Below are 16,024 nucleotides of genomic sequence, written 5' to 3' on the forward strand. Positions count from 1 at the left end.
TGCACGATGATGATGCCGGATGTGGCAGATGACATTCTGAGCTGGCTGGAGGAATTTGGGACAGACCCCGGTGAACTGTAATCTAACCAACGCTGAATGAGTACTTCACATAGTGGCCAACAGAAAAGAAAAAAAGAGTCCTGTTTATTGGGTGTGGCAGACCAAGGAGCTAAAAAAACTTCTAATCTCCTGTATCCCCCAAGTCCTTGGTCTCAATCCAGATACTCTCACAGCTAGTGTTGTCTTCTGGAAGGATGTAGCTGATACAGTTATGATGTTAGAGACACTTCTACCAGACTTACTGTTACTAGCAACCCCCCCCCCCCATTGTTGCTTGTTCAAAACGGCATCTCCTGAGGGAATCAGTTTGAGTATCAAAGTATCATCATCTGTACAAACTAGGAGTACATCCATGCAGCCTAACTGGGTTCAGTCACCTTACAGGGATATTTTGTTCTCACTAGAACAAGCCCTTTTATTAGAGACTGATCTGTCACTGAATTCTGTTATTTCATCCTTCAAAATGTCCTTTTCTTCCAGTTCTCAGAGCTAGGCTCTTAGGACCTCAGCTAGGATTCACAGAACAGCTTTCTAACTATCTTGCCCTTCCTGATATCAATGTCAGACTACCTTGACTCAAAAACTACTTTATATCTCAGTTCAGCTAAAGTAAGTGATTCTTAATTTCTGTAACCAACCATATGTTTGAGGGGCTTTTTTTTTTTTTAAAAGATTATTTATTTATTTATTTGACAGAGAGAGAGAGAGAGATCACAGGTAGGCAGAGAGGCAGGCAGAGAGACAGGCAGAGAGAGAGGAAGTCAGCTCCCCGCTGAGCAGAGACCCGGATGGGGGGCTCGATCAAGGTAACCTGAGATGATGACCTCAGCTGAAGGGAGAGGCTTTAACCCACTGAGCCACCCAGGCACCCCCAGATGTTTGAGTTTTAAGCACATGTCTTACTTGCCTGCAACCTGATTTTCCTCCTTTACCCGGTCACATATCCTTGGTTAGTTTCGCAACTGTCAGCAAGCCCCAGCGCTCTTGCTGAGAAGCCAGCTCAGTGGTTCCCGTTAGCAATTCCCCACCCCAAATCCTAGTCATCCTTGGGAAGGGGAGGGGTGGGGAGGGGGATGGAAGAGAGTAGCTGAAACTATTCAGTACCTACTCTTAGCTTCCTTTTATATTATTCTATTCAATAAGGACCCAACTTTTGCCAATAATTGTGTAAGGCTTTCCTAACTTCTGTATAAGGAGTCGTCACACAATTCAGGATTCTTTTTTTTTTTCATTGTTAAGAAAGCATCAGATGCAGCTCATCAGACACAGTAGGAAAGAATCTTCTGTTGTACTTTTTAAAAATATTCTGAGCTTTTGGTTCATGGAAGTCCCTCTGAACAAACTTAGGACCGGCCTGGTAACGCTTAGTCATCAAAAAAGTACGAACTTTCGGTTCTAATCCACGCTTTCACTTATTGACTATGTGATCAGGGCAACCGGCTTAACTTCATTAAGCTCATTACTGTCGTCTGGAGTCAACGATGCCTACTCTAGGAGTGAAATAAAGATAAATGCATATAAAGCCCGCAGCAGAGTCCCTGGCACATGGTAGGCATTCAGTAACTCTACCAGCAGGCCGCCCGGGTCCTGGCCCCGGTCCCAAGGTCAAATTCACTCGCAGAGAAAGGTCACTCCGGGCAGCGGTTGGAGGAGCCCTGGCTCTACACCTTACCAGCGCCCAGGAAGGACCTTTCTTCCGGAGGGACCTCCCCAGCCCGCTAGGGCGCGCCACGGCGGCTCACGGAACGGCCCCCTTCACCAGGGGCGTGGAAGCGCCGGCCGCGGCCCTCCCCGCGAGCCCCCGAGGGGCGGGACTGCGGACCGTACCATCTTCCACCATGGGGGGAGGTAGAGCGCGGCCTTCCCTTTGGTCGCACGCCCAGAGCGGGCAAGTGGGGGCCGCCGTTCCCCCGGACCCCTGGGGCAGGACTCTTATACCCTCGTTCTCGCCTCCCCTGGGATCCGCGCGCGGGCTGGCTCTGGAGGGCAGACCCCGGGGCCGCGCGCCCCCCGGCGTGGGAGCGGGTGGGAGCGGCGGGCGCCGGGGGCGGGGCCCGTGGAGGTCGGCGGTGTCCTTGCGGCGCGGCCCGGGGTGCGCGTGTGTGTACGCCGGGCGTTCGGCGCGGCCACTCGGTCTCTGAGGTGTGGTCCGCGGGCAGAGCTCACCATGTTGTCCCGGGCAGCGCGCAGGTGAGGCGCCGGGGCCGCGTGGCGCAGCGGAGACGGGTCACGGCCCCGAGAGCGAAGGGTCCCCCTGCCTGCGTGCCCGCGCCGGCGCGGCGGCTCCCGGGCACCTTGGAGGCCCCGGGGTCGCGGAGAAGCGGCGGGCGGTGGTGCCTGAGGGCAGGTGTCCGCTGAGCGCGTCCGGGTGCGGCCGCGGCACGGGGTTGCCGCGTTGGTGTAACGCGTCAGGGAATGCGGAGGGGGAGCGCGCAAGCGGCAGGAAGGCCCGGGTGGCGCTGGGTCTGCGTAGACGCGGGAGCGAATCGGTCCGCGTCCCGTGTCTGCTCTTTCTGCAGCGCGAGCAGGACGCTGGTGCCGGCGCTGGGGTCGCTGGGTTCCAGGCAGAAGCACAGCCTCCCCGACCTGCCGTACGATTATGGCGCCCTGGAGCCTCACATCAGCGCCCAGATCATGCAGCTGCACCACAGCAAGCACCACGCGACCTACGTGAACAACCTGAACGCCGTCGAGGAGAAGTATCTGGAGGCGCTGGAGAAGGGTAGGCGCGGGGCTGCGGGGCGCCGGGGAGCCGGGCGAGGCGTGGCCGCGGGGGAGCCGGGGCCCTGCGGGGCGGGAGAGCGGCCCCGCGTGTCCTGGCGTCGGCGCGGGGTCAGAATTCGCGAGGAAAGCGGTCGTTTTGCGCGAAACTGAAACAGGCTTGTGTGTACCTGCCGGTGTTTAGAATTCGGTATTGTGGTAGAATACGGACTTACACTTTTCTTTTTTCCTGAAGAGCCCAGTTGACAAAACCAGTAGGAAGTGTGTGGACTTTGTGTGTCTGGGGCGTGCGCGTACGCGAATCCGTGTTTCCTGTCTCTGTGCAAAACCGCGTTCCCCTTTCCAGCCGGTTCCGCAGCGGCTCGCGCGAGCGGAGTGACTGACAGGTACCGCTTCAGGAGCTGCCCGCTTAGAAGACGTGTTGTTGCTTTATTTTTACGGACTTCAGGCCCCCTGAAATCTGCTGAGTAAATGTCAGACCGTGACGCCCTGTTGACTGGGGGCATCTAGTGGGAAAATGTAGTATTTCAGCCTCATTGCAGGCGGGAATTGGCTAAACAAAAACAGGAGGAAGTTGCCACATTCTGGAAGATTTGTGACGGGAACCTTTCTGGAGGGGCGGGGTGGGAGGAGGGTAGTTTCATGATTTGTACGGGAAAGGGGTTTTAGAAAATAACAGAATCGGGAAAGATGTGCTAATAATGACAAGGTGGGGAATATCCCAGTTGCGAAATTATTTCCTGCATGACAACGCCTGACAACTTGAACCTTTCTCTTCAGTATTTTACAACTTAATTTCAGTTCTTTTCTTGTGCAATCACACCTTTACCTGTTTTCATGAAAGTTACAGGAAAAAAAAAAGCTGTATATTATGTTGTGTTATATTGAGTATAAATTAATAAACACCGGTAGAATTTTCTTTTATTTAAAAAATTATATGTATTAAAGACTGTTGAAGAACTAAATTTCCATGTTTGAGAATTTGGGGCGACAATATTAAGTGAAATAACATCATCAGTCTCATTACAGGTAGGTAAATAAATACTTTTCAAACAAAAGTATTTAACTTTTATTGTACTTTAACAGGAAAAAAATTGAAACTGAAGAAAATTTGAACTTAAGAATAGTATTTTTATTTTTATTTATTTACTTTTTTAAAGATTTTATTTATTTATTTGACAGACAGAGATCACAAGTATGCAGAGGGAGAGGAGGAAGCAGGCTCCCTGCTGAGCAGAGAGCTGGATGCAGGGCTCCAACCCAGGACTCCCAGATCATGGCCTGAGCTAAAGGCAGAGGCTTTAAGCCACTGAGCCACCCAGGCTCCTCAAGAATAGTATTTATTTATTTATTTATATTTTTAAAAGATTTTATTTATTTATTTGACAGACAGAGATCACAAGTAGGCAGAGAGGCAGACAGAGAGAGGAGGAAGCAGGCTCCCCGCTGAGCAGAGAGCTGGATGCGGGGCTCCATCCCAGGACCCTGGGATCACGACCTGAGCCGAGGGCAGAGGACTTAACCCACTGAGCCACCCAGGTGCCCCAAGAATAGTATTTTTTTTCTTTTTAAAGATTTTATTTATTTATTTGATAGAGAGAGAGATCACAAGCAGGCAGAGGCAGACAGAGAGAGAGGGAAGCAGGCCCCCTACTGAGCAGAGAGCCCGATGTGGGACTTGATCCCGGGACCCCAGGATCATGACCCGAGCCGAAGGCAGAGGCTTAACCCACTGAGCCACCCAGGCGCCCCAAGAATAGTATTTTTAAAAGCAGATTGTAATACCCCCCCACATTTCTGTTATTATTATTACTGTTTTTTTTTTTTTTTTAAGATTTTAATTTATTCATTTTTGACCAAGAGAGAGACAGTGAGAGAGGGATTGCAAGCAGGGGGAGTGGGAGAGAGAGGGAGAAGCAGGCTTCCCACCGAGCAGGGAGCCTGACACGGGGATAGATCCCAGGACCTTGGGATCATGATCTGAGCCAAAGGCAGACGCCTAACGACTGAACTAGGCGCCCCCTATTTTTTAATATAAACTCTGATTCTAGTATGGGGCTCGAACTCACAATCTCAAGATTGAGTCATATCCTCTACCAACTGAGCCAGCCAGGGACCTCCCAAGGTTGTATTAAAATTTATTTATTTATTTATCTATTCAATTTATTTGAAAAGAGAGAGATAGAGAACACAGGCAGGGAGGAGGGGCAGAGGGTGAGGGAGAAGCAGACCTCCTGCCAAGCAGGGAGCCCTCCAAGCAGCTTGGTCCCAGGACCCCGGGATCTCCACCCAAGTTAAGGGCAGATACTTAACTGACTGAGCCACCCAGGCACCTCTGTATTAAAATTTAAAAATAATGAAATAGGGACGCCTCAGTGGCTCAGTCGTTAAGCGTCTGCCTTTGGCTTGGGTCATGATCCTAGGATCCTGGGATTGAGTTCTGCATTGGGCTCCTTGCTCATTGGGGAGCCTCCTGCTCCCCCTGCTTGTGCACATGCTTCTCTCTCTCTGACAAATAAATGAATAAAATCTTTAAAAAAACGGTGAAATAAACTTTGAGAGATTGAGATTTTTAAGCTAGTTTTCAATAACCATGTTTCTTTCCCATTAGAAAAATTTAGTTACTGTTGATTTATTAAAAAACAATATAAAATCTACATTTATTTTTAGGGTTATGTTCCTGGAATAATTTCTAAGAGGGACACTGATCTATACCAAAATTATCCTGTGAACATAATAACAAGAAATTGGCATCTTAGGGGCGCCTGGGTGGCTCAGTGGGTTAAAGCCTCTGCTTTCAGCTCAGGTCATGATCCCAAGGTCCTGGGATCGAGTCCCACATTGGGCTCTCTGCTCAGCGGGGAGCCTGCTTCCTCCTCTCTCTGACTGCCTCTCTGCCTACTTGTGATCTCTGTCTGTCAAATAAGTAAATAAAATCTTTAAAAAAAAAAAAAAGAAATTGGCATCTTAAAACAACTCTCCAAGATGATCTGTGTATTCTGAGATCACTTGGCCCGTTTCTCCTCTTTGAGGTATGCCCCAAGAGCAGATTAGAGAACTTTTTCTATTATGTAAACTCCCTAAGCACACAGCTCTCAGTGGTTCTTGTTTCTTCCACTTTGTCTCTTAGTATCTTGTGAATAATAAGCACTTGGGACTTAATTGAACAAGGGAATTGCCATTTTCCAAAGTAGTTAATCTTAGCTTCTTAAAGGCATGAAAAAGAATATTTTATTTTGCTTTCTTATTGCCAAGGTAGGAAAAATGTTTTCCAATGTGACTTTTTTGGTATAGATATCAGAGAATTAATTTTTTTTCCATGAATACTACATTTAATATATTCCGTTATCTAGTCAATCAAACATTTATTGAGTGCCTGGTATGTAGAAGGCGATATATATATATATATATATCTTTTTTTTTTTTTTTAAGATTTCATTGATTTATTTGAGAGGCAGAGATCACAAGTAGGCAGAGAGGCAGGCAGAGAGGAAGGGAAGCAGGCTCCCCGCTGAGCAGAGAGCCCGATGCGGGGCTTGACCCCAGGACCATGGGATCGTGACCTGAGCTGAAGGCAGAGGCTTTAACCCACTGAGCCACCCAGGTTGCCCCTAGAAGGCGATATATTGGCCCCTGAGACACAGCAGTGCCCTGAAGTCCTTAATACTGGAGGTTTTGTTCTAGTGGGGAGACAGATGGTCAAGTAAATTTGTAGTGGTATGCCAGGTCCATAAGTCCTATCAAGAAAAACAAGTTGGGGAACTGGTTCCAGTCCAGGCAACGGCAGGCAGTGGAAACCCTAAACTGGGAGCAGGCTGAGCTGCTTTTGTAAGTGCAGGGAGGCCAGTGTGGCTGGAGCTGGGCTAACAGGGAAATGCTGGGTCAGATGATGCACCTCGCAAGCAGATTGTAGGGACTTGGGGTTCACTCTGAGTGAGAGGAGCAGCCTTTGGAGGGGTTTGCCTAGAGGAGTGCCTCAGTAGTGTGGGGTCTAGAGGAGCTCTCTGGCCAGTGGTGAGAACAGAGAGTAGGGGGCACGTGTGGAAGCAGGAGACTGTTGTGGGTTATGGTGGCACAGATGCAGGTAGGTGATGCTGCTGGTCTGCCCCAGAAATACGAAGAAGGGATTGGTTCTGTGTTTTTTTTGTTTTTTTTTTTTTTAAAGATTTATTTATTTATTTATTTGACAGAGAGAGAGAGAGAGAGAGAGAGAGATCACAAGTAGGCAGAGAGGCAGGCAGAGAGAGAGAGGAAGGGAAGCAGGCTCCCTGCTGAGCAAGAGCCCAATGCGGGACTTGATCCCAGGACCCTGAGATCATGACCTGAGCCGAAGGCAGCGGCTTAACCCACTGAGCCACCCAGGTGCCCTGGTTCTGGATCTTTTTTAAAGGTAGAGCTGGCTTTGCTGGTGGGTACATTGGTGGGTTGAACATGGTGTGTGGGGAAAGGAGTAAGAAATGACGAAGTACACAGACCTGTACCCCTGAAACAAATAATACAGTATATGTTAATTAAAGACAGAAAGAAAAAGAAAAGAAAAGAAAGAAAGAAAGAAAGAACCTAGTTATCAAAAATGTCCTGAGAAAAGAGCTGGCACTTGCTGGGATGGGGAAGGCCATTGGGTAAGTTTGGGAGTGAAAATCTGGAGTTGGGTTTTGAATATGCTGAGCTTTTGTTTATGGAACATTGAACTATTTGCCAATGAAGAGTTGTCTATCTAGAAAATGAGAGTTGAAAATCTACCATTTAAAAAAGTGGTCTTGGGGCACCTGGGTGGCTCAGTGGTTTGGGCTGCTGCCTTCGGCTCGGGTCATGATCTCAGGGTCCTGGGATCGAGCCCCGCATCGGGCTCTCTGCTCCGCAGGAAGCCTGCTTCCCTCTTTCTCTCTCTCTCTCTCTGCCTGCCTCTCTGCCTACTTGTGATCTCTGTCTGTCAAATAAATAAATAAAATCTTTAAAAAAATAAAAATAAAAATAAAAAAAATTAAAAAGTGGTTTTACAAACTGAGGGTTGCTGGGGGGAGGGGGGTTAGGAGAAGGGGGGTGGGGTTATGGACATTGGGGAGGGTATGTGCCATGGTGAGTGCTGTGAAGTGTGTAAACCTGGCGATTCACAGACCTGTACCCCTGGGGATAAAAATATATGTTTATTTAAAAAAAAAAAGTAGTTTTATTTGTTTTTAGTAATCTCTACCTCCCGTTACGGGGCTTGAACTCATCACCTCAGGACCAAGAGTTGTGTGCTCTCCTGACTGAGCCAGCCAGGTGCCCCAGAAAACTTACCATTTAATCTGTTTACGGAACCACGCATATTCTCATTTCACTGTTTTCTATCTTTGTTTTCGTTATTGCTGAAATCTTTAATATCCAAGAAAACTTTGAGGTCTTTGGAGCTCAGGAAAGAATTTTCTGCATGCACTCCCTCCTGGGCCACTGATGAGTTGTTCAGGACATTAATCGAACTGAAAATCCACCGGGACAAATAATTTTTGAAGAAAATCTTGTGTGTTTGTGTGTGTGTGTGTGTGTGTGTGTGTGTAAATTGTGGAATTTTAGGACCAATAGGGATGTTACAAATAAGCTCGTCCAATTATCAGATTTTTTTCCAAAGAAAATGTTATATAGAATGTTTGAAAAGTAAGAGTTAGAAAAAAAATGTTTGCCTCTTTACATTACAGGTGACGTTACAACTCAGGTAGCTCTTCAGCCTGGGCTCAAGTTCAATGGTGGAGGCCATATCAATCATTCCATCTTCTGGACCAACCTGAGCCCTAAGGGTGGTGGAGAACCCAAAGGTTGGTAGATATTGGTGTAGTCTTAGCTACATTCTGTGCACAACAGCAATGCCTGTTGCTTTTCTTTTTTTTTTTTTTTTTAAGATTTTATTTATTTATTTGACAGAGAGAGATCACAAGTAGGCAGAGAGGCAGGCAGAGAGAGAGGAAGGGAAGCAGGCTCCCTGCTGAGCAGAGAGTCTGATGCGGGGCTGGATCCCAGGACCCTGAGATCATGACCTGAGCCAAAGGCAGCGGCTTAACCCACTGAGCCACCCAGGCGCCCCGCTTGTTGCTTTTCTTACGTTAATTCTTACGTTATTTAGTGACATATTTTTCATAGCAAGGAGTATAACAAAGTTGTAACTTTGAATGGGGCACATGTAGGAGTGGAGACTACATTCAGGTAGTTATGTCATCAGCTTTTTTTGTATACACACAGAGTGTCAGATATGTCAAGTTCTGGTTGAAATGTACTGTACTTCTAACTGGCAAACGGATTTTAGAGAAGTTGAGCAACCTGGGGTGGGTCAGATACTTAATGACTCTGTACCTACTTTCTTCATCTGTATGACACAGGGACAATAATAGAGCTGTTTTGAAAACTAAATAAGTTACCAAACGTAAAATGCTTAGAATAGTGCCTTTTGCTGTTATTTTCCTGCTCTTCCTAACTGATAAAAAGTCAGTTGTCCCAGGAAATGAGATTCTCCAGGACACCTGGAGGGTAAATGAGGGGACTGCAGAGCCAATGGTCTGTTCACTCTGGTGGGTTTACTTGACTTCTTGTGTCTCTTCTTGGAGGCCCAGATGACTTCATTACCCGCCTCATCCCAGGAACGGAGGGGGCGGAAATAGAGGTCTCCCTGTCTCTCGGCTTGTGGCATACACCTTAAGTTTCTGTGGATTTGTTCGTTTGTTTGTTCTTACTTGTTTTTTGGAAGTCATCTTAGGTGCTTGTACTAAGCTATTTCATTTGGAAGTAAAGATTAAAGGAGAGTAAATATGGCAAATCTGGGCATTTCTTTTTATGGCTTAGGTCTGCAGATGGGTTAGGTCTAATACTTTTGAGGTTTTGGGATTAGTAGAATGTCATATATGCCCATATTTAGCCAACAGGTCTTGGTTCTCTGACACTTTGGGTTATCTGTACCATTTTATTATTTGTGCTTACAATAGATAATTACTTTAAACCAGTGGAATCAGAGTAGTGATATTTTTGGCCTACTTGCTTTGATGTGCTCAATTTAGAATTGTATGTTACATTGGTACAGAATAAAAGGACTGTTGCTCTTACAGTGTACCCTTTGCTAATAAAAGACAAAAATCACTGTTTTTAAAATTACATGATTGTGATAGGAAAGATCTTGACTGCCTTGGGGAAGAACCAAATAACAGCCATAAAATTTTATTCCCCATTTGAGACAGAACAGGTAGGGTAGAAGTTGAAGTAAAATTTTCTGTTGAAGGGAAACAAAATAATGGAAAATATTATTTCTTTTCTGATGGAAATAGCATAGTGAGGAAAGAAATCCCTCTAACATGGTTCAGTAACACCTGAATTAACGGTTGTGAGACCTTATGATGCTAGTGTCAGGGAAGGAGTAACGTTGGGGCTCACTGGGTTATGTTATGTTTTCCACGTGTTGTCTAGTTGGTATCTTGTGCGTCATGACAGGCATATTTTAATATATGTAATAAAATTATTTATTGTTGCAGTATGTTCACTTGTGGGTATTTTTGGATTTTTTTTTAAATAGGAGAATTGCTGGAAGCCATCAAACGTGATTTTGGTTCCTTCGACAAATTTAAGGAGAAGTTGACCGCCGTGTCTGTTGGCGTCCAAGGCTCAGGTTGGGGTTGGCTTGGTTTCAATAAGGAACAGGGACGCTTGCAGATTGCTGCTTGTTCTAACCAGGATCCATTGCAAGGAACAACAGGTTAGGTTTGAAAATTGTTCCATATTCATTAGTGTGAGATGGTTCACGGTAAAGCATTTACCTTGAAATAAGTAACATGAGTAGTGATTAAACCTATCTTGAGTATGTCCTCATGTGAGTAAATCTTAACAGCTGATAGTAGTCTGAGTCTCCTATGAACAAAAATGCTTAAAGAGCCCTTGATGTTTTGTAAAATTAGCACATGTAATTTTACAGATACATTAACAAAACATGTTTTGAACATAAACTCTGCTTCAGTTGACAGAGAATGCATACAAGCTTACATAATTACATGCACTGAAATTAGATTAAACAACACATAGGAGGATAAGACCTGGAAGCCGAGTCTGACCTCAGACCTTGGACTGTCAGCCCGTCTGCTGAGCACCTGTGGTCAGAGTAGCGCTGGAGCTCAGATTTCCAGACTTAGGCCTTTTGGGGGGTTTTGGTTTTGGTATAGGAAAATATTTGGCTTAGAAGCTCCAGGCTGGGCTCACCAAATCCTTTTTCATGTTGAGCCAGATTGAATCAGAATGTCTTTAGGAAATAGTCACAAGACATCCAGCTGTTAGTTGGAACTTTGATCTGCAGTGTGACCGACCTGCAGTGACATTTCAGTGTCCGTAACCAGTAGCTCTCAGCCCGGTTTTCTGCCTCTGTGCATGTCCACAGACTTGCATACGTCCCTCACTGCCCTAGATATATTCAGAATTAGTCAGGATCTAATGGCTCTTTTGGCAAAGTGAGATGCTGGAGAGTGCAGTGGAGAGTCAGGTCTGTCTTTGAAGGTGCCTGACAGACGAGGCTGTGATTTCCAGGTAAACCCTGGCCATACCTGCTTCTCTTCCACTTGAGGAAAACCCATTGGAATGAAAATCCGTGAAAGTCATGGCAGTATATGGAGAGGAAAAATCATTTATGAACTTTGTTACGTTAATTACTCATAATACATGATTAGTGACAAACCTCTCCACTGCTCAAGACCTACTGGTTGGAACTTGTTTTCCTGGAGGAGAGCTGTCATTTAGTTTGAGAGTTTTTTTTTTTTTTTTTTTTTTTTTTTTAAGATTTTATTTATTTATTTGACAGAGAGAGATCACAAGTAGGCAGAGAGGCAGGCAGAGAGAGAGAGGAGGAAGCAGGCTCCCTGCTGAACAGAGAGCCCGATGTGGGACTCGATCCCAGGACCCTGAGATCATGACCTGAGCCGAAGGCAGCGGCTTAACCCACTGAGCCACCCAGGCGCCCTAGTTTGAGAGTTTTTGAAAATGAGTGTTGTAGAAATAATTCCTTCTTTATACAGTGTCTCTTTTTCTTTGGTCTTGTTTAGTTTCCCTTGTTAACTTACTCTTTCTGTTAGTGTCTCACAAATGTTCTGTATTCTCTGAGACTGACATTATTAGCCTTGGGAGCAGAGCAGGTTCTCCTAAAACTCCACTGACTGCTTGGGAAGGTCCTTAACCACCCCCACAAACATAGTACCTTACTGATCCCCGCCCAAGAATTGGCTCATGGGTAGATTTACTGGTATTTCAAGAACAGCTCTTCAAATATTATACTTAATTTTCCAAACTCTATTTTAAATTTTTCACTCTTTATCACATTTTCTTCCAAAGACTAAAATTAAAAAAAAAATGTTTGTATTTATTCTTGGCAAATGTCCTGTTTGTAAAAGAAACTGAAAAATGGATGGGAATGTTGTAAAGGGCAATTTTGTGTGCGTAGAAGAAAGTTTAAGTCACGTTTTAGATGGAAATTCATAGTTTTTGCTTTTTTCCCCCTTCTCTCCAATAGGTCTTATTCCACTGCTGGGGATCGATGTGTGGGAGCATGCTTACTACCTTCAGTATAAAAATGTCAGACCGGATTACCTAAAGGCTATTTGGAATGTAATCAACTGGGAGAATGTAACAGAGAGATACATGGCTTGCAAAAAGTAAAACATGATCATTACATTGAGCAAAATAAGCTTCTCACGACTATTTTTGTAGTAGTGCAGAGTACCGTAGTATGCCAGTAAGCTGCTCTTTTGTAGCATTTCTTAATGTAGCTTGTTCAAGCATTTGATGAACATGATTTAATGCTATGAATTTCTTGTTTTCAAATTTTGTTATTGGGCAACTGAAAATAGTAAGTGCTTTATTTGATTTAGTCTTTTGGTTGAACATCTTCTTCTGAGAGCTGAAACAGCCAGCAGGTTAAGATTGCCATCATGAAACTGCCAAAAAGATCTCATCCCTGTCCTCTTAGGGCCTCCGGGGAAGCCTTTTTGCTCTTGTTCTGTTGCACTTGTAGAAAACCTGGTCCTTTGCCCAGTTGTTTAATGATAAAAGGTTAAATTTGTTTCCCAAGGGAAATGTTCAGTTTTTCTATTGAAAATTGCTCTTTTTTGTAAGTAATCTGTCTAGTAGTATTTGTGGTAGATATCACCTGTGGGCCTTTAATTATCTTTGGTCACATGTTTCACAAGGTTAACACCATTTTGTCTTTTAAAAAAAATCACTTGATTGCTAATTGAGAATTGCTCTATTATGAAAAGGAAATAGTCATGCATTTGAATTTTTCTGTTGGGAGAAATAGGACTTTTATGTGGAATCTTGTCATCAAACAGAAATATGTGTTAGGTGACTGCTCAAAGGAGACAAATCTGAGCCTTATTGATAAAACAAATGTTGGGGATGAGGCCACAGACCATTCTGGCCAAGCACTTGCCCCCATCTCTGCCTGTTCACACGCACCCCCTGGAGAGCAGCAGCCTGGGTCGGTGCTGCCTTCCCAGAGCGGCAGGTGGTTGGTTTCTGGATGTGGCCAGCGGCACGTCCCTGCATAGGAGCATTGCTTTTCAAAGACTTGTTTTTGAATTACTCCATCATATTTGATCTTCTTTTCTTTTAAACAAATGCACGGTCACTATAGAAGCTTTATATTATATAGTCCTTTAAGTAAAGGAAAGTGATACCCATAATCCAGTGACACAGCCTGTCCAGTTGTGTTCTTGTTTCCTGCTTGCAGGACTGTTTAAATGTAGCAGGGAGCCTCTTGTAATTTGGCCTAAATTGTCATGCGCTCCATGTTTCATCATTTCCCTTATTTTAGGGGGCTGTATAATTGGACACTTGCTAATTTATCTTACAGTTCTGTTACTGAATATTTCATTGGTTTCTAATTGTTATTTATTCAGATAATGCTGTGGTGAGCAACCCACATAGATTTTACCTTCCATGGGAATAGTTTTTCTATGTAGATTTTTTTCTTATGCCTATTTAGTAACTGAATGTTTTCCCGAGTTAGTATATTATTTTTTCCCCAAGTTTATTCTATATATTTGGCATGGAAAAATGGGGTAACTTAGCAGTCGATATTGAAGACTGAAGTTTAAAAAAATTAAATTTAAGGCACTTTTCTTTTAGAATTCAATTAGAAAGTATTTAGGTTTTCTGAACGGTCGGCAGCGTTGATGAGAGTAGTGATGAGAGTAGATTGAAGACACTGTGGGGACCGGGATTGCCATCCTTCTCCCGCAGCGAAGTGACTTCATGGAGTCCAGTGAGAGCCGGGCTTACGTAGCTTGCACGTGTACAGATGTATGCACGCGTGCCTGTACGTATGTATGCAGACGCACACATATATATGGATATATACACACATATAAGTATAAGCAAGGCAGTGAACTCTGTTTAAATGGACCATATAGAAAAGTGGAACCTTCTTGAAAGACAGCGTTTTGAGCACAAGTAGTCTGCCAGATCCTGGTTTGTATTGAACCAGCAGGTACGCAGAGATTACTGATTCATATAAAACTTTTTGACTGTTATTAAGCTTTAAGATTTCAAAAAATATTCAGTGTTGAAATTTCTATGGGGCTCTATTTTTGCTCTGATTTTGGGTTGAGGGAACAAGGGAAAGCATGCTGTTCTTCCCTAAGGTTTTGTTTTTTTCCTCCCCATCAGATAGATTTTAAGAGACTAAGATAATTTACAGATAAAGATTTTAATCATTTGACAGAAAATGAGATTTCAACATTTTTTTTAGCCCTGTTACTCATAATAGAAAAGAAATAGAAAAAGTAAAAGGCATCTCTTCTGAAATGAACCAAGCATTCGTTGTTCATTCAGGAGGGATCTTTGTGACCAACTCAGCAGTGCTTGTTCTAATCTTAAATGTGCTTCAAACACCAGAGTGTGATTAGTGCTGCAAGAAAACAGGGCATGAGACAAATACTGTCTCAAGTAGAATCTGCTGCTGGAACTGTTGTGTGATAATTAGACTTTGAGGTTGAGAGAAACTACAAATTTCACTGCACACCTCAAATTCATGATCTTAAAATGAGATTTGAGTTTCTAGTAATTATATATTTAAAAAAATAACATCATGATGATAAAATTAAGATTGATGTGTGTTGTGAGTCATCTAAAACTAGTTCTAAATAGAAATCTTATTTCCTGTTATAATTGCATTGGGAAAGCTGTTAGGTAGAAGTTTTATAAATCGCTGTTTCTCATTTTCAGTCATACCTAATGATTGGGCAAGCAGATGGCCTATCTCTGAAGGTACGCATCAAACCTGGGATGCATTAAAAATCCTATAAGGTCTTGGATAGTTTTCATTTAATTATCCATTAGAGAAACATTTATTTTCCTATTGTGTGAAGTTTTTTGATTGTTAATAAAAGAATCTGTCAACTATCAAAAGAGGTCTTGCATTGTGCTTGTGTGTCAAAATCATCTTAAAATGCTTTATCATTTTTACTGCTTTCCTGTGGGACAGGGCTAATAAATAAAAGGTCGTTGCAATTTTACTCTTAAAACTCAGAAGGCATATGAAGTTTATTCATATCTGTAGTAACAGCGGAAAATGTAATACTGTAATATTTTAGATACTAAATTATAAAGTTAGAACATCTTCAAACACTAACCAGACATAACATTGCCTTGGGGTGCCTGGGCTGTTCAGTCATTTGGGCTTCTGACTCTTGGTTTTGGCTCAGGTCATCATCTCAGGGTCATGGTGTTGAGCCCCCCTGTATGTTGGGCTCCGTGCTCAGTGGGGAGCCTGCTTGAGATTCTCTCCCTCTAACCCTCCCCCTTTGTGCTGTCTCTTGCTTGTGCTTGCTCTCTCTGTCAAATAAATGAATAAAATCTTAAAAAAAAAATTGCCTATATATATATAGCACATCTTGTGATAAAAAAAAGCTGTTTACTTTTTTCTGTAAAGTTCTGGGTAGTTGGTATTTTATTCACTCATGTTGGGAAATCTGAGTTCACCTCATGCGGCTATCCCTGGACTTAAACTGTTCTGGAAAGGGAAGTAAGGTGCATTGTGTTCGGTGAGGTCACACTGTCTGCTCTTCCCCTGTGCTTGTAATGGGTGTTGTTCTCAAGATTCTTTTGGAACATATGAAGAAAAGTAAGACCTCTCAGTTTACATTGTGAAAAGGAAGGAGACTGAGTGCTTCTAGTCTCGGCTTTGCTAGGTATTTACTGTCTCATTGCATTCAGTGCTTAACACAGAGGCCATTCTGTGTTTATC

At 43.8% G+C, this 16,024-nt stretch overlaps 1 protein-coding gene across 2 annotated transcripts; it reads left to right on the top strand.

The window, feature by feature from the left end:
* Positions 1-1,913: 1,913 nt before the first annotated feature.
* SOD2 (superoxide dismutase 2) lies at positions 1,914-12,846 on the top strand. Of its 2 annotated transcripts, XM_032338575.1 has the most exons (5): positions 1,914-2,250; positions 2,580-2,782; positions 8,460-8,576; positions 10,316-10,495; positions 12,290-12,618. In XM_032338575.1, exons 1-5 carry the CDS (start codon positions 2,228-2,230, stop codon positions 12,433-12,435), a joined length of 669 nt encoding a protein of 222 aa, XP_032194466.1. In that variant the 5' UTR covers positions 1,914-2,227; the 3' UTR covers positions 12,436-12,618. The 2 variants fall into 2 exon arrangements, with proteins under 2 accessions (XP_032194466.1, XP_032194465.1); XM_032338574.1 differs by lacking the exon at positions 8,460-8,576 and having other exon boundaries at positions 2,114-2,250; positions 12,290-12,846.
* The last annotated feature ends 3,178 nt before the right edge of the window (positions 12,847-16,024 follow it).

Source organism: Mustela erminea, chromosome 4 (assembly GCF_009829155.1).
Source record: "Mustela erminea isolate mMusErm1 chromosome 4, mMusErm1.Pri, whole genome shotgun sequence".
NCBI lineage: Eukaryota > Metazoa > Chordata > Mammalia > Carnivora > Mustelidae > Mustela > Mustela erminea.